Raw genomic sequence first — 26,127 nt, forward strand, 5'->3', positions numbered from 1 at the left:
ACTCCATGCAATATTTCAGGCTTGGGGGTGAGTGGCTGGAAAGCGGCCTGGTGGCAAAAGACTGGGGGACCCTGGTTGAGAGCCATCTGAACACAAGCCAGCATGTGCCCAGGTGGCCAAGAAGGCCAATGGCATCCTGGCTGTATCAGCAACCGTGTGGCCAGCTGGACCAGGGCAGGGATTGTCCCCCTGTACTCAGCACTGGTGAGGTCACACCTCAGATCCTGGGGTCAATTCTGGGCCCCTAACTACAAGAAAGACATTGAGGTGTTGGAGAGAGTTCAGAGAAGGGAACAGAGCTGGGGAATGGTTGGGAGCAAAAGTCTAAGGAGGAACAGTTGAGGGATCTGGGGGTGTTTAAGGGGGAGAAAAGTAGGGTCAAGAGGAACCTTATCACTCTCTACAATTCCTTGAAAGGAGGTTTAGTGAAATGAGGGTTTGTCACTTCTCCCAAGTGGCAAGTAACAAAATGACAAGAAACAGCCTCAAGTTACACTATGGAAGGTTTAGATTGGGTGTCAGGAAAAATTCCTTCACCAGAAGGGATGTCATGCATTGGAACAGGCTGTCCAGGGAAGCGTTGGAGTCAACATGCCTGGAGGGACTTAAAAGACATTTAGATGTGACATTTGAGGACATAATTCAGTGGTGGACTTGGCACTGCTGGTTTAACAGTTGTATTCCATGACCTTAAAGGTATTTTTTGGCTTGAACATTTCTATGATTGTACATTGAATATCTGCTGTTAAATGACTGCAAAAAAATGTAGACATTTTAATGAGTCAGCTTATGTCATCATAACAACATTAAGTGATGATAAGACAACCTTGTTACAAATGTGGCAAAATAAATGCCTATAACACATTTTAAAATTCAGTCAGAATGGGAATGAAATTTAGTCATGTAGTGGGGCTACATTGGAAGCTGGGTTCAGCAAGCAATAACTTCCTTGCTTATAAAAATATGCTCAGCTTATCCTTACTTTGTATTAAAATGCATTTAACTAAACATTGGTAGAAGTAGTGCAATCACAAGGAACTATTCTGTTTTCATTTGTACTGCAGTGGGCTGAAACTGCACATGCTGGTAGTTACATGAGCTTATCTAATGAGAGCTTCTTCATTAAGCACCATATCATGATTGTGTTCACTGATGTGTGTGAATCCTTGTATATAAACATTTATAGGAGTTTTCCTCTATAACTTAGGATGTTTCTAACAAGTTTTTCATTACTGTTTCATAAACACAAGTTGAAGTAGAAATGTAACTACTTTTTACACCAAAGAATAATAAGACCTGTGAGATCGCATTTTAGATCTTACTTTCTATTCACTTATTTTCTGTCATTGTTTGTAGATCATTTCTGGGATCTGTTTGTTGTTATTTTGAATTATATTTGAACCTTTTAACTCAGCATTATTAAGACTTTTATTTAATATCTTAAAAAGAATTTGAAGTCAAAACTTCTGCTATAGTAAATGTACTTTTTTAATACAAAGTTCAATGAAGAAATGGCATGATTTTGGATCAAAATCTGAGTTTTTCTGTTCTGTTTCTGGTGCTCACTGAGTCTGGGTGGGATTCAGATAAAGATTACTATCTCTAAATTTTGTTGACTACAAACAGGTATCCTCCTATTAAAGTAAGTGAAGATCCAGACAAACCACCTGATAGAGAGGGAATTGGGTATCCTAGAGAGGTACCGCTACAAATACACTTGAATGTGAGCTCTTGATAATGTGAACTCAGAACTCTGGACAATGATTGAGGTGACTAAACATAAATACCTGATACCATTTCAAGCATGTTAGAGTATCATTATTTTCTTCCTTGTTTACAATACAGAAGGTAGAGGTCTTCTGTAGATACTGGCTCATATCTTCCAGCTTCTTTTTTGTGTTTTGGAGTGGTAACGCATTTTTTTAAGTGAAAAGACTTCTCAGTAGAAGGTGGTGTCTTGCACTTCTTACATATGTGGCTTTTTCACATTCTTGCAATATGAAGAAATTACATTATCATTATTAATTTCTAAGGATTTTGCCCAAAAAGAATCACTCAAAACAGAGTTTTAATACAAAAAAACCCTCTTTCTTTACATGAACATACACATTTCCCATCCCTATGCAGCAGTTTGTCAGTTAATCTCTGAGCACCACAAAACATTCCTTAAGTGTCCTGTTGGTTGACAGTTTCTATCAGTGTTGGGTAATCATTCCTTTGCACATTGGCTGTCACTTCAGACACATAAGATTAATCAGTGCCTTTCATAACACCCTTCTGGAAATGGAACTTCTTAGTGCACTTATCTTTTCCTCTCACTGTTTTCTTCTTCCTTCTTTCTGTGCATGTCAGTGAGGGAGAGACTGTGAAGACTTTAAGGGAAATGTTGCTGAATTAAATTAAATGCTTAAATTAACATCAAATAAGTTCTCTAGAGTGGAAATGAGTTAATGTTTTCTGAATGCTGGCTAAACAAGAAAGTAGGATTACGGTTGGGCAGTAATTATAAAAATTTCTTCATGGGGAAAAAAAAATATTTCAAACTTTAGACATGACAAAAACATTGGAGATAGATTCATTTGAAATTGGGCAAGAAACCTTTAGTACTTTAATCTCTAGACTTTTACAAAATATTCCCAGGTTAGATATTCTGGAATGCTTTAGAAGAGACAATTTCATCTTTAATCTCGACCTGATTCAAGTGAAGGTTTGTTCTTCAAATTTCCACAAAGTTTGGGGTAGATTATTTTAATTGTTTAAAGGATTATAATTTTCATATATGTTTCACAATATTGTAAAAATTAGTTTAAATTTTCTATTTATATTCAAAAATCTCAGCTCTTTGATATCTAAGGCTGCAATCATATGTAGTCATTTATTGATCCTTTATAGCAAGTGATGACAGAATTTTTTATTAAAAATGTATCACACAGACTTTGTCTCTTTCAGACCATAGGAACTAGAGACACTTTGATCATATTCCTTTTTTTTACCCATTTAGAATACTGTTCATGTCATTGAGTAAACATTTTATTATATAACACTTCAATGAGTCAGGTGGGTGTCACAGGGTGGCTCAAACCCTGTGCATCTCCATGAACAGAGCAGTGATTCCAGTCCTGGTGTACCTCAAAGAAACCTCAGATTTAATTTACCTCTTGCAGAAGTGAACAAGAAATTTCTGTAGTCTGAAGTGCTTTCCTCTGACCCTGTCTCAACAGCAAGAAATATGTGTGAATGACTCTGTCAGGCTTCATTAAAAGCATATCAGCAGATGGCTAAAACAGTGAAATCCTGCTCCTGACAATCATTTTCTATAGGTGTAAAATAAAAAGCAAAACTTTAACTTGTCTGAGCAATAACAAAGGAGATTCTAAACCTTAATCTCTTCCTAGAATCTAGTTATTTCTTTGGAATTGTTTCCTGTTGAAGCTAAGCATTCTGTTCCTATGAATTACTGGGAAATTGCATTTTGTGTCTTGTCAGGCAAAAAACCTCAGTGTACTCTCTCAGTAAGACACCATGCACTGTGCAAACTGTTTTCAAAGATGCCTAATCACACTTTCTATTCATCCTGATACACCTTAGATTATGAATGCTCTGAGTGTTACTGGATTCAGAGGGTTTTTGCTATAAGAACATGCTGGTTTATCTCTGATTTGTAATGGGAATTGTACATTCACACTGTTGTTTGCAGACAGATTAACAAAGGCAAATATTCAAATGTTTTCAGCATTTATTGTTCTATTTAGAAAAAAAGCAGTGATAGACTCTAAAATGTATACCCTACAAGGGAACACAATAAGGTAGAACAGTAAATTTGGCCATTTATACTATAGGTTTTTTATTTATTTTTGAAGTATGACTTATGACCATAGTTATATTTCTTGTAAAGCCACATAAAATACAAGCTGATGCCTGTGTGTCTGAGTATACTTGTAAAGCTGATTTGAATTCTACCTTCAGTCAGAATGAATTCAGTTAAAAAAATACATGTTTGACTCTCTGCTCTTCAGTGACCTCTGAACTTCTCAGTGAACTTCATTTCAATGAGCCATGGCTAACCTGACAAAACAGCATGTTGTCAAGAAGGTTGCTATCCTAGAAGAATGAATAAAAATAAAATAAAATTTCCATCTAGAGAAATGGCCTATGCCACAGATATGTTCTGGGGTTGAAGGCTCATGGACTTGCAGTAATATATGAATGCTTCTGAAAAAGAGATTCTAAAATATTGTTTGCCTTAATTTTTCAAGATAATTTAAGATAGTAAAATAAATCAATCAAAAATGGAAAAATAAATTAAAAAGAATATCTGTAATAGGAAATTCAGAAAATCTTGATTTACTTGTTCAGCTCCACATTATCCCCCTGCTTTTAGGCTCTCATGTACAGTAATTGACACTGTAAAGTGTTTAATCACTTTTTATTGGATTTTTCACTGTTTATAGTCAAAAGTTTCCAAATTATATGTAGGTATTACTGAAGATTTCCTCTACCTCTTGTATATTTATTCAGGCAGGTATTCCAGGTTATCATCTTTATTTTTCTTCATTGTGGGTTCGTTGTAGTTGTGGGCTTTCTTGGATTTGTTTGTTTGTTGGATAGATGGGAGAGGAAGATTGGCTGATTGGTATGGTTTGTTTGTTTTTTTTTTCCCTGAACAGCAGAATTTCTAATATAAACTCTGATTGTGCAAGTTATGTATAGAATTTCTTCTAATCAATCATCTATTAGAGAGCTAAACTAAGCAACATGGTTTGCCTTTTATATTTGGTACTTCTCTCATAATTCTTATATTTCTGAATGTGGTTTAAATTTACATATGCTAGAGACAGATTATGTCCAGAAAATCTGAATCTTGATTTCAAATAGAGGTTATCATAATAAGAGCCAATTGCAATATTCTTTTCAGTAGAGGAATTTAAAATAATGAACCTAATAAAAATTATCACTTACAGCTCTTGCATGAAAATGGAGTCAGAAAATCATGGAATAGCTGTCATAGATATAAAATTAAATTGTAATTCATTGCAAAAAGTTGTTCATAAGAGTAAATTGCAGAATTAAACAGGACTGAACAACATGGAAGTAGAAGAATTTGCTATTATGTACCAATTTGCAAATTGTAGTAATGACCAAACTACACTCTTTTAAAAGCTTATCTGTAATGCAAATAATCTATGCTGTGCTATTTTAGAGATTATCATTACTTTGTATCAAAGTAAAGATGAGTGAATTCATTCAGTGTTCATTCAGATTTAAACTCGATTCTTAGAAGTAAGAATCTGTTTTTATTTTCAGCTACAATTCTTAAGCTGATCAGATATAACAATTCCCTCTAGTCTCTCTTAAAACATAAATTTCTCCTGAATACATTGAAATATTTAATGGAATAGTGAAAAAAAAAAGTCTTACTGCCATATTGAAATTATTTTCTTGTCCAACACAATAGATATAATGAGACCATAAGCAATATTAACTATTAGTAAACTAATTATGAGTTGTGGAACAAGTTATACACTGAAACTGCTTGTACTGTTGATCAGCATGTTTCCTGGAATGTTTTCAGCACACAACAACTTAAAATAATACAGGTCAGTTGGTGGTCATAATTTGCATTATAACTTGCAGAAGAGTACCACAGCCAGTCTGGGTGGAGTCATTCTGGTTTGGGCTAAATTGCTTTTAGGGGAAAGGGCTAGCAAAGACTTAGAGACTTTCAGCTCTGCTGTGCCACTTGAACTCAGTTTTAGAGAACAAACATCGACCCATTTGTTTTAGGATGTGGCCATGGGGCCCTGCCCATTTTGGAGACTGATGGCCCAAAACAGCACAGCCTGTACCTTGAGTGGAAATGCTGTTATGGCTAAGCAGGGTACAGATTTAACATCTAATTTTCTCTCTTAAAATGTGTTAGGCTTGTGTTGTATTCAATTTTAAGACAGATAATAAGACTTGTGTTTGTGAGAAGCATGCTTCTTTCATGCCCTGTAAAGTTAGTTGTAGCCAGCTCAGGTGTATTGTCAGGTATTTCAAGACAGGTGAGATGAATGTCCCACTGACATCTGTTCCCTTTATCTCAGATGGTGTTTGTACACTTGAAGAAAGGGAGACAGATTTACAGTTCTGGGCTTCTTTGTTCTTTTTTGTATTTTACAGAGGAGAGGCTGAGCAGCCTTCAAAAGTTGCTCTTCTAGCACTTTCAATTTTTTTTTCCATCATCTTTTTTTTTAAGTACTAAAGTGTGATCTGCCAAATTAACTATTTATAAAATTGAGTTGATTCCAATTGAGATTATGGTGAGTCCAGGTATTAAATTAAAATATTGCATTATTCTGTCAATGTTGGGTGGTGAATACTACTAGACTACACACTTAGAAACTTTAAATTTGCAGGTAAACAAACATACATATCCCCACACAAAGCATGTCAAATATTCTCTTTAGCTACTGTGGGCTGAACAGATTTTATTACCTTTAGTTAAAGTCTGTTATATTCAAGGAATAATTAATCCTTCTGCAGTTCAAATAATCTTTTTTTTTTTTTCCACATGTTCTACACAGGAAAAAAACTTGATTACCTTACAAACATTTTAAATCTTAATTTTAAGTCATCTGTTTAGGATCAACTTTAACAGATTTCCCTTAAATCACAAGGAATCTTTAACAGTTCATAATTGTTTCATTGGAAATACATAACTTCAGGTTACCTGTAGGGATTTATTAGTTTGTTTTTTTTTTTTTTCCCAAAGGCAATTATTGATGTGCATTGAAGCACATTAACAGTTTTTGAAAGTTACAACAGTCACCACTGTGCATCTCTTCTAGATGTGTACTGCACAGTCAACAAATGCTCTTTATTACATCAAGACTGGAGAGTGTTTATCGTCCAGAAATCTTTTAAGGGGGTGAAATAATAATTGTATCCCAACATTTTTAGAAAGCTAACTGGAGTTTGTGAAAGTTCTTTCTATAATCTTCATATTCATAATGGCCACATGATCCCTGTGTAGAATTTTAAAAAGGCCTTAGAAGGAGTCCTATTCATAGATGAGAAATGATTTATACATTTTTTTCTGCCATTTTTCTGGAATACCATAGAAAGCAGGAGTTTATAACATTTATCATCAAACTTTTGGGACATTTCCTTTTCTACAAAACAAAAATTTAATTTCTTCAAAGTTAACATGAGCAAGGAGCAAAAGGAAATACAGACACTAAACCAAACATCAGTTGCTGGGCTTGTGTCTGGTTCACTAAACTGTCTAAGATAAATCATAAATTCTCCAGGTACATTTTGACTATTCCACAGAATGCTGTAATGGATCTTTTTCTCATGAACATTGTGAATTTAAGTTTGAGCAGGACTCTGACATCCTGAAATGAGCAAACTATCTAAATGCAACTTGTCAGCATCTGTGTAAGACATAAAGAAGAATGGTGGAGTCTGAAAAAGGAATAATATTTTAGAAAACATAACACAGGTCTCTAGAAACTGATCTTATAATAAACAGCCTAGATTAGACAGAAAAGCTAAAAAAAAGTGATAAATATTTAAAAATATTTATATAATATTTAAATGTAAATATTTGCACCTCACCTGTTGTGGCACCAGAATTGCTGTGGTTTTTTTGCATCTGAACTCTGTAGATTAGCCTCATGTTTACTTACATCTGACATGACATTTGCATAAATTGGCAAAGTTTTACAGAGGACATGTAAATCTCATTTGTCAATCTCACCAGATAAAAGCGAGATTAAAATCAGATACTGCTTCCCTATCTAGTGGATCTGTGCTCAGAGTGATAAACTGTCAACCATGAATGCCAATACTATTTATTCCTGTAAAAAATTGTAAAAGGGGTAGAAAATGGCAAATTCATAATGCCTTCTTGTCACATAGATTGTAATGAGAACAAAAAATATCACAAACAATTTTCTTTTGTGAAAATCATCAAGCTGTAATGAGAACAGAAAGTAGCACAAAATAGGTACCACTTCTCTGAGCTTCCTAAAATGTGAACTTTAGCCCTCAAATGACATTTTTCAGGATCTTTTAGTCTGCTCATTCTACAATGGTTTTTTTGTTCCCTTAGCTGTTTCTAAGTGACTCATTAAAAATATGCACAGATTATAATAATGTAATGTGGTCATGCAGTTTTTTTCACAAGACATTATAGAAATATTTAATGCCTTTCATCATTGTAAAAATATGTAAGATTCTGACACTTTCCAGCTAAGCATGAAGAGTTGAAACCAAGTAGAATTGATCTGGGTCAGCTTGAGGAGAGTTGTGGGTGGTTTGGGGCAGCAAATATAAACAGCATTCACATTCTTGAGTGGGCTCTAAGAAAAGTAGCTTGAGTCTGAAGCACTGCACTATGTTTAATATGACTTTTAATAACTTCTAGAACTTCATTTATGTCTTTTATCTAGTTATTGTTTTTTTTATTAAGACTGAGTATATTTTTTGATCTCCAGAAATTCTGGAAACTTGGTGAGGTAATTTCCTAATTGGTGGCACAAAAGACTTCATCAAGCATATATGTTCTGATAGTCCTTTTGACAAAAAGTTTTCAGTTTCTGACACGTTGATTAAAGCAGATTCATATTAAAAATAAGCTCTTAAAAATTATATTTGGGCTCCCATGATTCTGCGATAATTTTTCAAGCCCTGCATTTGCAGATGGAATCCTTTTACAATAGATAAACAATGACAGGTTTTTCAAATCAAACCAGCAAACATACAGCTTTCTAGAGAGTTCATCATGCTTTAGAGAGGAAGCTCTAAAGGCAGATTAGCCAGTCCTACAGAGAAGCATTTTTATTTAAGTGTGTTTTTAGCATACTTGCTTCTGTTATATAACACAACGTGGTTACCAAACCATGATGAATAGAGCAGCAGTAATTTCCTCTTTATTAAACAACTGGGTTTTGTTTTCTGAGAAGGATCATTATTGATGGAATAGGAGTAAAATGTGTGTTTTGTAAACTTGTAGCCCCTGAGTCCTATGGGTTTTGCTGTGCTTTTTCCTCCAGCAGCTGGAGGAGCTGATTGATGCCGGTTTGTGAGCATTTGTCCTGGCAGGCCTTGCCCTGTTGTACAGTCTGCTTCCCACAACTTTTGTAATTATTGACTTTTGCTGGTTATTTTTCAAGGTTTTGTTAAACTTTTAAACCATTTCCTACTTTTATTTGTCTATCTGCTTTTTTAATTAGTTCATTCATGTGGTTTGTTGATTTAATTCAGGGAGTGCTTTTATGTAAAACCAGACAAAACCAGGCTTACTTCTTCTCTGTCTTCATGTGTTCAGCACAGTTTATTCTGCAATTTGCTAGATAAACCCATGTCATTAAACACTCAATTTTGTTGCAGATATGGCTTTGTTTTCCTACTTCCATGATCAACATTGTCAATTAAATTCATTAATGATTATTGACAGCAATGGTATTCCTGTAAGTCATTTCTAAGGAATGTTTTAGCAATATTATGCACCATCTACAAATTACTTCTGTAAGATGCAATGTCCCATGAAGAATTGATTGAGCAAATGCTCTATTAGAAGAAGAGAACTGAAAAGAGCTGGTACTATCTGAGTGACCTACACACTTACTATAATACATTATAGCTCTAATGTACATTTTTAACTATGATGGAGAAGTAGCTAATGAAGCACTGAATGATAATGTTTTTTCTAAGTGCGAATAAAGTTAATCAGGGAGATTGAAGCAAAATCTTAGTAAATGAATGAGGCAAAATAAAATTAATCTGTCGGATTGGTTACAGAGGAAAATGTTCAACAAACAATAAGATCTCTTTAGATGGGAAATTTTATGAATCTAGGTAGGCATTTTTGTATGATTTCACTTTCCAAACATCACTATGGAATGAACAGTCAGCTGAGTTAGTATTTGCTTTTTTTTTTTTTTTTTTTTTTTTGCAGATACCAGCACAATAGAAACACTTTTCAGTTGCAATTAAATGTCTTTTACACAATTTTAAATTTATACTACATCATATCTGAAAACATAGCAGTAGAAACTCAAGATTTTTTGGAAAAGAAGTCTGCTTAGTTGTTTTTGCAGAATAATTAAAATGATTGCATCCAAGTTCCATCTTTAAAGAAAAAATATTATTTCTGAAGTACCAGGTTTATATTAAATGCAGATGATTGCAGGACATAATTTTAACTGCTTTGATGTACAAGAAAAATCACTTCTGCACACTGGAAACTGTTTCCAGATCTGCCCTTGAAGACAGATGTGAACTTTCCACTTCATTGCCTAGATATGTTTTTTTAAAAGAGCTCCATAAATGGTTCATTTTACAAGCAGACTGCATATTATTCTGGTGTCAAAAGCTTGGGAATTGATTACATGGACTATAATGCAGATATGAGAATTTCTGATGTGTTTTAGGATGCAATTTGAATTCTCTGGGCCATACATCTACAGTGATGATCTCTGTAATACACTCTTCATGATTTTATATCTGCAGCTCTCCATAACCCACTTTGACAAAAGCTCCTTCTTTCTGAGGTTATTTAAAATTACTATCAAATTACAGTACAATTGTTTTGTGTTTTTTTGTTTTTTGTTTTTACTCAGGCAGATGCATATTTTACTAAAAGTTTGTTCTTTTTTTTAAATGACTTACATGATATATATTATTAAAAATAGAATGTAAATGCAAATTCCTAATTTAAGCTATATAGTTTAATAAAACTGTGATTAAGTTTCCATTTTAAAGATATATTTCTTTAGAAGAAAAAAGAACCCAAATAATATCCTAGTTTTATAAATTATGAACTAAGGTGAGAGTGAAGTAGCTAAATTTTTCAGGTACCACAAAACCAAAAGGCTGTTGTAGTTTTTTGCTTTGTGGTTTTTGGGTTTTTTTGTTTGTTTTTTTTTAATGCTATTTCATTGGTTTAGGACCATTCCTTATAGGAGTATCCTGAGGTGAGTGGAGAGCATTTAAGTAGCAGAGAGCTGTGGGTCTGTCTGTGAAGAGGAATAAATGAACAATAAAAGTGGTTGTAACATTTTTGCTGAGGATTGTTACACAGAAAAGTGGAGGTGCTGCCTGGGTGAGACCCTTATTTCACTTTAATCATCAGGATCCCATTGGGCATGTGAGGGCTTTCATGGCCCAGAGAACAAAGAGAAACAGAAAGTTTTGGGGTTTGGGGTGGGTTTTTTGGGAATTTTTTTTTTCATTTTGTGATTTTTTGGGTTTTTTACTTTTCACTTTTCATCAAACCACTGAGAGCTGAGTTGACTTCTGGGTCATATTTATCTCCAGATGTTTGTCCTTGACTTATAAGAGAACATACAATTAAATTAATTAGAAGCTGACATTAGTATCACTTATCTTGGAAGGCTGAGGATTAGATCATGTTATTTATGATATAAACAGGTTCTTTAAAAGGGTCTTTCAAGGATTGGACAAATGCTTCAAATTTGGTTAAGACCTGAAAATTGACTTTTAATGAGAAAATAAGATCAGTCTATTTTGAATAACAGCAACACATTTGAAAACATAAAACTTCACACAAATTTTGCTCTTATTTGTTTGTTTGTTATTGATGTTAAGGGTTAATTTTTACCATTCTGAGTTTTTAATAAGGGATGAAAATATAGAATTCAGTCCAAGGTTTGGAGAACGAAAATTTTTATTTGTTTTTATGACAGATGTTAATATTTTGGGTTAAGAAGTAAAGAAAGAGAACTGTGTGTTTCTGAAATGACAGAGTAAAAACAGCAGTTAACTTTAGAACTCAATATATTTAAGAGTATTTCTAAAACTCTTCAACAATTTTCAATTTATCTAAAAGTTTTATTAAGGAAACTTGAGAATCAAATACCCCTTTAAAACATTGTTCAAGACAGGCTATGCTTTCAAGATAAAAGTTAAGATTCTGTACAGTTTCTGCTGTCATTGTAGTAAGAATGATACAAATATTAACCACAAGAATCAGGTTTGTTCAGCATGACATAAGGTACAAAATTATTAGGTATAACTACATTAGGTATAGTAGTAATATTAATAATAATAACAATAAGAAGAATAAAAAAATTCAAATAGCAAATGTGTTATTTCACAGCAGAGCCATATTTATTATTTTTTTAGCATTATTGTTGTAGAGTGTTATGTAGCTTAAACCACAAGCCATTTTCATGACAAAGGAACTGTGATACTTTTTTTGCCAAAAGGGACTGTGAGTATCACTCCCATTTACAGTTACAGGGTGTGGGAAGGTGCTGAGCTTGTATCACATCCATCTTAGTCTTGAATGAATTCTTTTAGAGATTATATTTTTAATGTTTTAATATGATTCTTTAAAACATGAGTATAATTAAAATTCACATCTTCTCTAGCTTTTTTTTTTTTTTTTGTATTTTTATGCCATCTAAGAGCCAACATGTAAAAAATTCAATGTATAGAGAAATTATTGGAACAATAATCTTGAAGCTAGAGAAGTTCCCCCCATAAATTTGGTTATCTTTCTAAGAAATGCTGAAATGTTGAGAATAGAAAGCTCTCTGTGAAACTGGAAGGATTTGGGCATTAAAGAATCAAATCTACTGAGAACAATGGCCCCTTCTGGACACAAAACTCTATGTATAAAAGTTTGTTTGGCTTCCTGTGTGCTGCATACCTCTGCAAGTGTGTGGATGTCTGTCTGTGTATCACTCATGCATATATGAGTGAACACCCATGGATTTGCCCTTTCCCTGAAATATTTTTGAAGATGTATGGAGGGATCCTCCTCTCATCAAGGAGAAATTCTGAATCAGTTAACTAACTACATAAGGAATTGTGTAATTAGTACTAGCCCTGAGGTGACTGGTTGATTTGAGAGGATTCTTTTTCCTTCTGAAAACAACAAAAAGAAGTGAAAGTGCATCTAAGGAATTCTAGGAGGTAATTTTGGAAGCACTTCATTTTTCACTGTCTGTGTAGGGCTTTTTCTCCCACTTTGTAATACTGTATATATTTTGAGACCTAAGACAAAAATATTTTTAGAAGGATAAAACAAATAATTTTCAAACATAATGTGTCTATTACTTGCATTGGAAGCCCATTTGGAAAAGGAGTACTCCAACTATAGTTGAATATTTTGGGGCCTTGCCCTTACTTCCAAGGAGCTGTGACAGATTTATTGATACTAATGAGACAGAAAAATAAATCCCCAGATTTCACAGGTTTTTTATTCTGGGTTTTTGTTTTGTTTTGTCGTTTTTGTTTTGTTTTTGTTGTTGTGTTGTTTAGTTTTTTTCCTAGCAGTTAAGAACTGTATTTTCCTTTTATATTTAATATTTATATTGAAAGTTAGCCATACTTTTGTTTTGGGCAGATTTACATGGCTTTAGATTGTTTGGTATTTTGTTTGCATAATTTTACGGTGTCTCTTGAAAGTAAACTCGAGCTTATTATCTGTGATTTCTGGAGTATATAGGATTTATTTGCACATTAAACACCAAGAAAACATAAGCTTTAAGTCATACTCTACCATCACAGTATGTAATAGTTTTAAAGAGATTACACTCCTGTTTCTGAACAAAATACTAAGAATTTTCAATGAACATTGGTTTGAAGTTTCCCAAGAAAAGGATTTTATTTTTAGTTCTTCTTGTACATATTTTCCAAACTATGGGAGAACACAGCATGCTCACATTTTTGAGTTACAATTTTTGACAGGATTTTCTTGCTGACTAAATGGCATATTCCTTTTTTAAGACAATCTTTCCAATATTTTCTATTATATGGGGGCACAAAGGAAAAATTGTAGGCAGGAAAGTGCAAGGTCAAAACAATGAGCAGGACATGCAGAAAAGATTTTTGTCACTTAAAACATGTCACCACTGTCTCCCTGAGAGCTGATCAGCAGCAACCTGAAAGGAGAATGAAGCCAAGAAACTGAAAAGATTTTTTTTTTACCCTTTTGCACCTCATCTCTCCCCTTGCCTTTCTCCAGACTTTGCCTCAAGGCTTGGGAATTTGCCTCTTATCAGTAAAAACAGTCACACCTGCTGATAAAGAGTTGTTCTGCTCCTGTGCTGCAAAAGCAGGCAGTGCCTGTTTCTGTGCTGTGGCGCTCTGCCATCTCTGCACACTGCCCCTGGCAGGGAGGTCAGTATGGTTTTCACCTCCTCATTTTAGGAGAAATGTCCATTGGGAAGAGCTACAGAAGCTCTGGAAGGCCTGGGTGCTTCTCATGTACCAGATCACACAAAGCCATGGTCATTCTGCACAGGTGTCATATCTATTTCCTTTGTTTATTTATTTAATCTCTTTACTGCCATGGCAGCTGCCAGCAGATCAGAAAATGGTTACATGCAAACTTCTTCCTCCATCTGTAGCTAATATTTGGTATAATTTTCCAAAGCCAGGTAAGGGACCTTCCTTCCCCCTGTGTTCTCTTCATTGAGAATAGAGTGTTTCCTTGGCTATGAATTATCTCCCTTTTTTTTTTTTTGTTTGCTCATTTCTTTGCCTGTCCCCCTAATTTTTCAGGCACCTAAAAGATTCAGACATCTTTCACATGACCCTGAAAGCAAACATTATATGCAAACCATTGCTAATAAACCAAAATTATAAAGCCATGCAAAATAAAAATAACTGATAAAACAGATATGTACACTGTGATTCTGATTAAAAAGATTCAAACATAAGAGACAGACTGAAAAGTGGAAAAGAGTCAGTGGAACTGTCTTCAGGTATTTAGAGATTTTGAATATCAGACCATTTATTCAAGTATCAGATTACAGATTTGGGTCTTTTCTTCAGGCTACTATTTTAGGAAAGGTTTATCTTTGGACTGTAGTGCAGGCTCTGAGCAAATCTAACATTCAGTGTTTGAAGTGAGGTCTGTGTGGAGCACAGTTTGCTGCAGGCTCTCTCCCTCATCAGGAATTGGTACAATAGTCAGACCACCAACACTGTTGATATCTGGAGAGAAGGTCCCATACCCTGCTGAGTGGATCTGAGTAGCCAGGGTCATAACTTTAAGTCCTCAGTTAAGTATTAATAATTTAGGTTAGATGAGACTGGATGGGGCTAGGACTTAAAAAAAAAATAAAAATCAGCCTTTTCCTGTGAGTATTTACATCTCAGTTGCTAGCATTTCACTTGAAGCATACAGATTCTTATTCATTAAAAAATTAATGCATTATTAGGTAAAATGGAGACAAAAGACACACATTTTAATCTGTCTTAGAAGACAATTTTATTTTTTCAAAGCATATTTTTGGGGTGAACTGCACATGTTATTTTTAGGATAGTCTGATTTGCAAGAGCAAGCAAAATACAAACTGGCTTCTAAGAGAAACGATGTGTATCAGTTGTCTCTGCATTTCTTTTGGGGATGACCAAAATAAAAAGTTCTTACAAAGAATGATTAAGGGGTTTATATATATGATCCATTAAGGTTCAGGTATAAAGATTGTTTTTGTAGTTTACAACTAACTACATATTGTGAGATGTAATAAAAATGACAGTTCTGTTTGCAATGGAACCTAGTTCCATAGCTAAGATCTGGTTTTTGAACAGAAACAATTTTTTCTATGCTGTCTGTAAAAGTTCAGCATTGAACACAGAATTGAATAGACCACAGAATCTTCAGGGCATGGTGTTGTTTGTTGTTTTAGTGCCATCTGTGACACTGGACATTTTGTCAGTTTAGAACAAATAATAGCAATGGTGGGATGGAAATACTCACGTATTCTGCTGACCAATGTGTGGGAAATAATGATTCAGCTGCTAGGAGGCACAGAAAGCAGTTATTCTTTGAAACTGTTGTGATAAAGGGTACAAAGGAGCATAGTGAGGCTTCTAACATCTACATAGAGCCAAGAAGGATTACAATAGCCAAACATTTTTAAAGCTCTGACTAAACTGGTTTATAAAATAACTATTTAATAAAACTGTACTTTTGCCATGAAGTTATGACTTCAAACACTAACACAACCTTGGATTTCTTTGTCTATAGAATCTACAGAAATCTTTAAGAACTACAGTTCTATCAGAGCAAGTTAAGAATAGCACTGAGAGAGGTCACATGCACATTCATTAATGCACAACTGTGTGGTCATTTGTCACATATGCAAGCAAACAGAAATTGTTTTAGTCATCTAGTTGGGAATTTCCTTAGAAGAACCTGTGAAAGAGAATGCCACTGAACAATTTTTATCTGACTCTGGTTGTCAGCTATACACTGAAATATGTTTATGAATGTAACTATTATCTTCTTATCCTGACAGTAAATTAGCTATCTGCAATGGCTTAAGTGAATTAAATGAGAAACCAAAAATAATCCAGAAGCTCCTCTAAGGTGGACTTTGTAGATTAGAAGACTGCTTAATAAGACAATTGTATAGTCATTGACATGTGAGGAGAGAAAGCTGATTTTCATGTGCACTTCATTGTAGAAGTCAATATTCAAAAGTATCCTAAATGTTATATTTAAAAAAATCTGTTTAAAAATGTTTTATTAAAAAAAGGTTGGGCTTTGAATGATGTCCATATCCACTTTATTGTTTTCTTTTTCACTGGGGTTGGTTTTGCCATGCTAAGAGAAGAAGTAGTCACCAGGGGTAGTAAAGTGCTTGATGGAATTTCTCTGTGTCAGACTGAGGAAGAAGGATCATGCCTGTGTTTTGGGGCAGCAGCCCTACAGCTAAGCCTGGCAATACAAAGGAGGGCTTTTGGTCATCTTGTTATAATGATGCATGAAAAAAGCAACAAACATATCACAGTGCAGTTAGATGCAGAGTGAAAACAAATAGAGTGATGATAGCCCCTCCTCAATAGAAAAGTTATTTTTCCACAGTTTTGGTTCATTTGCATCTGTGATGGTGTATATATACACTAGGGATACATTTTTGTGCATTGACAGCATAATTCTAAGCCTCTAAGGGATTTCAGCAAAATAACTAAGGGAAATTAAAGTTTACACAGACACTATACACATAAAAATCCCATTATCTATTAAATTTAATTGCTAAAATAAAAATTCCCATACAACAGAGCAGTTGCTGTAAAAACACCAAACTTGAGCTTTTTCTAAAGGTGCTGGGATGTATCTTGAAGTAAGGTAAGGGTATGTACTTTTCAGAATTCTCCTCACTTGAAGAAGTAGGTTATCTTTGTGTTATCATTTTCTGTATTTCATCTGTACATAACAGTGAAATATTCAGCAGTCACAACACTTTTTGATTAAGGAGCAGTATTTACACTTGGTGTGGAAGAAAAAGAGATCATTGAAAAGAATTTATTTTATTTCATAGTTGTAATGACATACAACTAAACATATCAATTAGTAACAATAATGATAGGCTGAGATAAATTAGTCTTCCTCAATCACACTGAAACCCTTTATTTGAGAAAAAGATAAAAGATGGTATTTTCTTTTGCATTGTTCAGAAAACAATTTTATCTTGGTTGCAACTTTTGCAAATAAAAGACCACATTCTTAAATTGAAAGGGTAATTCCTTACTCCTCCTGTTGACAGCATTCTTTATTCTGCAGGGATTTTTGCAGGGTTATTTTTAATGTGATGCTTTAAATTAATCTGAACCAGTTTTGGGGGTTTTCTATGATCTCTCTTTAGTGGCTAAAAGACACCTTGATGCTTTAAGTCAGCTAAATTCTGTGAATCTATGTAATGTTAATGATATAATGCATTCTGCTCATGATTACTATTGCAGAAATGCAGTTTTTAAAACTGGTAGGATTTCATGAATCATTGAGTGATTTTGTTGGCAGTCACATCATATGTTGAAATTAACTGTGTTTCTCAGTACGACACTCCTATTGTATCATACTCCAAACTTCAAATCACTACTGGCAAGGAAGGTGTTCTAATTTTAAAGCTAAATTTGTCCGCAGACCAATAATATCCATTTGGTTTGCAGCCAATATACCTTTCCTCCCATATAAGTCATATTTGTGAGATTCATTTCCCTAGGTTAAATTAGCCACATTTTTCTAACCTTTTCTCCAAAAATCAGCCATCTGACTAAGCATTTGTTTGCACATCATTTCTCTACTTGGGGTGGAATCCAAAAAAAAGTTTGAGTTCCTCAGTGACATTTTAGACAAAATTGATGTGTAAATTCAGGAGAATGAGCCTGGAAAACTGCCTGTGACCTCCACAGACACTATATCTGTGAAAACCTATCTGCATTTTTTCTAATTCTGGATGCTATAGAGGCTTCACTGTGGACCCTGTCTCTGCCAAACTGGCTTCATTTAGACAGTTACTCCTGCCTGAATAACACTGTTTGGATAGAGAAAATGTGAGATTTTAGTATTTTATTTTTGTATTTTTTTCTTCTGCCGGTTCTACAGTCTTTGTGGTCGTGCTCTGAATATTTATGTTTCTCTATCAATCTATGTGACATAGGTGGTAACTTTTTAATATGTAGATCTAGCAATTTGAATGTTTCTTCTAGAGGAAGGAGATCTAAGTCCTCAGTTTGTGTGGGATTTGAATTTGTAGATCACACATCCCAAAGAACTGCTGAGGCCAGCATTCCCATTCTAGATGGGAATGTAGCCTTCCCTCTCTGCATTTTGTTCAAGCAGTGTCTACCACAGGCAGAGCAACACAGCAAGGAGGATGCACGATGCACAGCCTTGAGGAGTACAGAGCAATTTGTGGATGAATACACACAGCAGATAAATACCAGTAGGGAGTTGTTAATATTAACATATTGACCACCTCAGTGAGGCCTCTGGAGAGTGTCTGCTGGCCAGACAGTCACCAGTCAGGTCAGCAAGCAGCAACTTCTCCACCTCCTTGGAACATACCAGCCAGCCTTTGCACTTGCTGGGTTGTTACCATCTACTTCTCTGTATTTTCCTTTTGGCTTTGTACCTCCATGTTAGTACATTTATTTCTGAATTGTTCTCCCTGTGACAATATGTGGTTTTACTCTTTTTTTTTTTTCTTTTAGTCTTCTTTTATCACCTGGTTTTCTCTAAAATACCAACTCAGCAGCCTTTTTCTCAATAAAATTGAGATGAGGACTCTCAGCTGTGCTGTACCAGCCTAGGCCTTGAATCAGACACCTGAAACTCTGAGCTGAGCCTTTGAAAGCTTCCTTCACCCTTTCAGTTTGCAGAATGGCCCATTCTGTAGCAAGCAGGGCAGAGCTCTTGCCTGATGACTGAAAAACAGACATTCACAATGAATGTTGGACGTGTGCCCTTTTCATAATGACATTTGTTTATTGCAAAACTGTGTGAGGAGAACATTGTGACAGAGCTATTTTGTTCTGCCCTGCAATATTGAGTTGTAAGGGCTGCTGAAACCAGGGAGAGAGCAGTGGATTCAGGGTACTAAAGCACTTGTATCACTTCTGGTGCCAATCATAATGTCTATGGCCAATTCAGGGACCAAAGGGTGTGAAGAATTCTGTAAAGAACTAAGAAGATTTAGCTAGTGAAGACTGCTAAAAGAAGATGATGTCCATTTCCCAAGTCCTAATAAATTTGGGTTGACAGGCTAACTGAAGAGATAGCCTTCGGGAAAAGCTTGCATTACGGGCATGAGGTTAACTGAGGAAAAGACAAGTCTAAGACTAAGGCATATGACTTCATGGTACCAAATTTGATTTTACAGAGAACCATTCTGACAGAAAATCAGGAGCTAGAGGCCTGGTGCTATAGGATGATTTTTGTACATTCTTTTGTGACCAAATATCCGCATGGTAATGAAAACCCATTATATGAAACACATAGCTTTGGGACTAGTTTGTGCAGTGCTTATACAGCAGCACTAAAAAACAAAGTTGTAAATAGATGCAGATATGGAAGAAGTCCACGATGACAATGACAAGGTTCATTGAATCACTGGATGTCTGGACAATTCCAGGTTATTTCCCTACTATCACATCCATCATTATGGCAGAGAAGCAAATCTGGGAGTTCCATCTTTTGATAAGTGTTAGTGCATTTTGCCAATCAGCTAATCAACAAATTCCTTTCTTCATGTTAGTTTTCATTATTTTCCTTTTTAAGAGTTCTACCATATGCTCAGCACAAAGCATAGTCTTTGATTTGCAGAAACTTACTCCAGGGAAAAGACACTAAATAGAGACAGCCAGCAGTGGAAAGGTGACTGGGTAACTAAACAATTAATACTGGTACTAAAGGTGCTGAAGTTCTTATAGGCGTACAGAGAACTGAGTCTGTGAAGGATTTAAATGAGGGAAAGGGAAGTGATGATGACTCTGAGAAGGAGCAAGTGTATGAGCAGTGAGCAGGCTGCAGCTGGGAGGTACGAGATGGAATCTGCATCAACAGCAGAGATAGGAGGAGGGCCAAGTGTAGATGTACCCCAAATGTAAATAGAAAAGAAACATAGAGACCCTAGAACTGCATATAAAAAAATAAAAATAAAATAGGCAAACAATGGGACTGCAAAAAGAACATGTGAATTTAAAGTATAAATTAACATGTTTATAAAGAATACCTACATAGCAGTAATTTTTTAAACTATGAATTATTTCATGGCAGAAGCCACCTCATTATGTTTTTATGTAAATAAAGATGGCTAAGGCTAGATTCTGAAAAGCTCAATAGGTTTAAGTAGTATTATTCTCATGCCCTGTGCTGACTTAAGCTATATTAGCACAAATAATAATGACATTATTTCTGCTTACATTGGGAAATGAGCATTTTTCAGGCTGAATGGATAAAACAAAATCTACCCCCTTTTTTTGGGTTTAAAATATATTCAACCCTCCAATAAATTAAAAAAAAAAAAACTATGATAATTATTTTGCCAAATTTTTTATATTGCTTTTCACAAACTTTATGAGAAAACAATCAAAGCTACTATGAAATTTGATCTGTTTTTCAGTAGTCATTTTATGCTAAATGGTATCTAGCATTTTTAGTCCATTTCAGGCTTCTAATAATAATATAATGATTTTCTGTGGGGCAGATTTGTTTCCTGGAGCATTGCTTCTATTTTCAGTTTATGAAAGACAGTACACAACATATGTATGGCTTCCAATACTGTTTTCTAGGAAGAGAGAGGAAACTGTGCTAAGAATTCCAGATAACCTCATCTAAAAGAAATATTTACAAGAAAAATATTTTGCACATTCATAAAAAAAAAAAAGTATTTCTTAATTAGTGCTTCCTCAACAAATGATGTGTAGTTGGAATACTTTGACTCCTAGGGAGGAAAAAAATAGATCCTGGAGGATCATGTTTACTGCTTTTCTCAACAGAAAATAATTGAAGCCTAAATTATAATTAATAGTCTGATACAGAGGCACATTCAGTTTGGATTTGCAAAAGATATAGTAAGAGTTAGGGGAGACTACTGATTCAGCTGATAAATTGCATTTATTGGGACAATATTATCAGGTACTTTTATTAAATGTTTTTGTGTCAATTACCAGGATGTTCACTAGTTTGGTCATTTCTATAAAAGAAGAATAATAAACACACAAGACAATTTTTGATGACCTGAATGATAATGCATATATTCTTGCTTTGCTTGTGCCTCAACCAAAATTTTATATGGCCTCTCTTTAGTTGCATTCCCATAAAACTAGCCCATTTGAGCTGTTCTTAATTAAGATTTTTGTCATATCATCTGTGTTTCTTGTAATTTATATGTCACTTATAAAAATTGCTGATCAGCTGTTTTTAAATGCAGATTTTATTGCACATTATACATCACTTATCCACCAGTGAAGCTTATATTGCACTAGTGAAATAAACCTTCATTAGCTATTCTAGTATCCAGAAGAGACTGTTTTTTCTTTCCTTTCAGTGCCTTTTTGTGCTTAAAATTTTCTTTTGCTATTTTAAAGGAGTGATGAACTAAATCCCACTGGAAACAGTGTGATTACTCCTCTCATGTAGTAGCTAGGCAACTGGCAAGCAGACCTTTTGCACAGATAGAAGCACTTGTCCTTTTCCTGATTTTTTTGGGAAGAAGAGTACAAGGAGCCAGTGTGCAGCAGTAAAGTGAGCAGAGAGGTGATCTTCGGTTGAGTTACAGGATTTATACAGATACCTATACCAACCTCAAGAGAGGATTTCCTGAGAGAAACACAGCCATGAGTGCCAGTTGGGTCCCTTTTCCTCAGGCTAGCAAAATTATAGGGATCTATTGATAGGTTATAGAGGCTTTAGAAAGAAATATATGTTAGAAATATGTCAGCAAACTTTGCACATATAGGTCATCAATACTTTGGAAAAAGGTTGTTGCTGTTAGTTATCACCATGCCTCTTTATATTTGTTCATCTTGGCTTTCTGGAACCTGATATGCTCCATTTCTGGGATGGTGCTATGGAGCTTCCTGCAAGAACAGGAAATAAAATAAATAACTTAGCAGTGTGCATAGCATTCAGATTGAAAGAATTCAACTGTATCAGCTGAAAACACTGTATGATTTCACTTTTACTTTTTCAGATAAGTAACTTCCTACGTTTGTTGTATCACAGGTACAGGAATGGCTGTGCTTGAACTGCCAGACCCAAAGGGCAATGTCAGGACAACTTGGAGATATGGGCAAGGTGCCACTTCTGAAAACAGGCCCTTCACAACCAACATCCAAACCACCTGCTCCTCCTCAGAAACGGCCTGTGCCTGCTGTCTCCCATTCCCCTCAGAAGACTTCCACACCGCCCACTCCAGCAGCAGCAAAGCCAAAAGAAGAACCAGGCATTCAGAAGGAAGCTCCAAAACTTCAGCAGGGGAGATTGGAGAAAACATTGTCAGCTGATAAAATCCAGCAAGGAATTCAAAAGGAAGATGCAAAAGCTAAACAGGGAAAACTTGTCAAGACACCCTCAGCTGATAAAATCCAGCATGCTTCTCAAAAGGAAGACCCAAGGATTCAGCAAACAAAATTGACAAAGACAGCCTCCTATGACAGAGTTTTGCAGGAAGTTCAGAAGGAGGATGGAAAACTTCAAGAAGCAAAGCTGGCAAAAACATCCTCAGCTGATAAAATTTTGCAGAGAGTTCAGAAGGAAGACATAAAACTCCAAGAGGCAAAATTGGCAAAGGTACCCTCAGCTGACAAAATTTTACAGGGAATTCAGAAAGAAGATCCAAAACTCCAACAGATGAAAATGGCAAAGGCACTGTCAGCTGACAAAATCCAACCTGCAGCTCAGAGGGAAGAAACAAAACTTCAGGAGGTAAAATTGCCAAAGGCAGCTTCAGTTGATAAAATCCAACATGGAATTCAGAAAGATATAAAACTTCAACATGAAAAAATTAAGAAAACTTCATCGGTGGATAAAATCCAAGAGGAAGGTCAAAAAGAAGAAACAAAACTTCAGCGAGGGAAACTCTCTAAGACACCTTCAGCAGATAAAATTTCTGCAACAACTGCAGACCAAAAGACACCCCTAAGCACTTTGGAAGAAGATAAAGAAACTGTGCTCCCAGAAAAGAGCACACCTCATACAGAAGACAAAAAGGAAGAAATTACAGCTGAAATTAAAGACCATGTTGCTGAAGAGAAAGCAGAAGTTGAAGCACCTTACAAGGGACTTCAGGCTAAGGAGCAAGAAGATGTTAAAAAAGAGGATTTGACAACTGGGATTTCACAAGAGGTTTTGAAAGCTGAAAAAGCTCAGGAAGCAGAAATTCCTGTTCAAACAGCACCTTCGTCAGGAGCCGACCACGTGGAAGCAGTGCGAGAAAAACTAGTAAGTGTTTTTCTGCCTCCCACTTCCCTCTCTCCACATTAGAATCTGATCCTTACAGACCCTCTCCTTCCTGTTTTACGGTTATTCTCTTTACAAAATGATTCTAAATGATAAAATCAATTACTGACATTGAGTGAAAGTTTCACTAGTTAGTCCTAGCTCTACATGAACATTTCAAGGTTACTTGTCTGATTTTAAGTCTCAAGCAGTTAAGCATTTGAAAGTAAGGCAAAGCTCCTGTACAGTAATTTTCCCAATATTTCAGATTTATTTACCTTGATCTCTTGAATCTTCAGACCTCAAATATTAATTGTTGAAATTGGAGTGTTTTCACAGTTCTCAATCCCAAAAGGGAATAATCTAAGATAGTAACATGTACAGTGCTTTGCAATAACAAAATATAATATAAATTTTAGAATACTTTGTGATGCCTGAACATGGTACATGAAAGTATGAAATCTTTTTACTATTTAATTGGTTTATCTCATACAGACAAGTACATTCAGGTAGGGTACTTGTGGGCTCTCAAGTGAAAGGAATGAGTGAGTTTATGATAGCATGTACTAGAGGTCTGTCTTCAAGTCACGTTATCAGCTGAAGAAAATAGCATGCACAATTTGTTGAGAAATGAAAAGTTAAGGGGTTTAGTATCAGCACTGCAAATTAAGTGCTGATTACTATGTTATGAGAGTAGTAGGTTATGAGGGTATATTGTAAACTCAGGGTAACCCTGCCGAAGGGAAGAAATGATGCATCTGACTCCATTGATATCAGAAGAAAAATTAATTACTTTATTGTACTGTATTACTCTATACTATTTTACAATACATCTAAACTGAAACTGCACAAGCACTCAACTCAACCAAATCTCATGACTGTCTCCGGACAGTCCCAACACACACATGTGGATACAATTGGTCACCTCAGGTAAACAATCTCCAGAATACATTCCACATGAGCACAACAAGAGGAGCAGATAATGAGTTAAGAATTTTTTTTCTTTCTCTGAGATTCCTCACTGTGATTCCCAGAAAATATCTTTGGGAAGCTGTGCCTTGCTTTTGTCTGTGAAGAGAAATGCAGCCACGAGGGTAGGAGTAGGCTAAAGGAAAGTGTTTAAACTTTGCAAGAATTATGTTTTTAAATAATCCTAGTCAAAAAGGCCAAGAATTTTTGTTGATTTTGTTTTATGTATTTCCTGGTAGGAATTAAAATATATGGACAGAAAAATATTCTAATTCAGAAATTTTGCTTTGGAAAATACTATTTTTATGAACCAAGTCTCCTGTCTGAAATAAACCTCCTATCACATGTTATGTTTAGTGCTTTTGACCATATCAAGAGTTATGGTGTATGATTGTACTGAGGGAATCCCTGAATTATGCTTTGAGTAACATAGCCAGAAATCCTACCTTTTGGACCAAACAAAAAGGAGATCTGGGAATATCCTCTTTCAAATTGTTCAGTATTAAAAATAAAGAAGATTTCTCACGTAGCTTGTGCTTAGTAAAATTACCTCTGATTTATTTTTAATTTTTCTTTATTGAAGTTTTTCAGTGTTGTCTGTGCTGTTCATCAAACACTGCTAGACACAGCTCTTCCCAAGAGAGCGTGTGATAAAGTGGAAGAGGTGATGCCAATTTAGATATCACATATTGTTTCCATTTCACTAGTTAAAAGACAACATGTACACATTGAAGAATATAATTTACATGTATGTCAGGGAAGAATCATATGGAGGATTTCAGCTAGGTATATTTTTAATTAGGGATGCAAGGGAAAACCTTTCTGCACTTGACAAACTACTGTCATTTTATATTCAATTCTGTGGAAATGGTAGTTTCTAATTCTTCTAGCTTTCCAATAGCAGATAAGGAATTTTTGCTATCCTGTTTTTCACTTAAAAAAACCCAAAAGGCAGCAATAAGTCCCTGAAGCCACGAAAAGACTAAAATTCTGATTCAGTACAAACAGTAGAATAATCCATGGGAAATCATAGAATCATGTCATGGTTTGTATTGGAAAGGACCTTAATGTTCATCTCATTCCAACCCCTCTGCCATGGGCAGGGACACCTTCCACTGGACCTGGTGGCTCAAAGCCCCATCCGACCTGGTCTTGTGCACTTCCTTGGATGGGACAATGGGACATCTCCATCTTCTCTGGGCAACCTGTGCCAGTGATTCACCAGCTTCATAATAAGGAATTCCTGCTTAATATCTAATCTAAATTTGCCCTCAGTAAGTGTGAAGCCATTTTGCCTTATCCTGTCCACGCTCTTGTAATTATTCTCACTCTACCCTTTTTGTAGGCTCCGTTCAGGTTCAGGACAAACCACGGACATCAACTGAATTTAGAGATCTAGTATCCTTTAAACAAGAAAAAAAAGAGACTTCAATATTGAACCATTTTAAAATACTTGAGTCTCA

General features: G+C 35.2%; 1 protein-coding gene across 1 annotated transcript in view; it reads left to right on the forward strand.

The window, feature by feature from the left end:
• The window catches only part of PCLO (piccolo presynaptic cytomatrix protein), a 318,033-nt gene that overhangs the window by 117,894 nt on the left and 174,012 nt on the right, over positions 1 to 26,127 (forward strand). The window contains exons 4-5 of the mRNA XM_018910330.3: positions 22,481 to 22,907; positions 22,983 to 23,698. Coding sequence (XP_018765875.2) covers positions 22,481 to 22,907; positions 22,983 to 23,698 — 1,143 coding nt within the window. The remainder of the gene's footprint in view (positions 1 to 22,480; positions 22,908 to 22,982; positions 23,699 to 26,127) is intronic.

Source organism: Serinus canaria, chromosome 1A, assembly GCF_022539315.1.
Source record: "Serinus canaria isolate serCan28SL12 chromosome 1A, serCan2020, whole genome shotgun sequence".
In the NCBI taxonomy this organism is placed as follows: Eukaryota; Metazoa; Chordata; class Aves; order Passeriformes; family Fringillidae; genus Serinus; species Serinus canaria.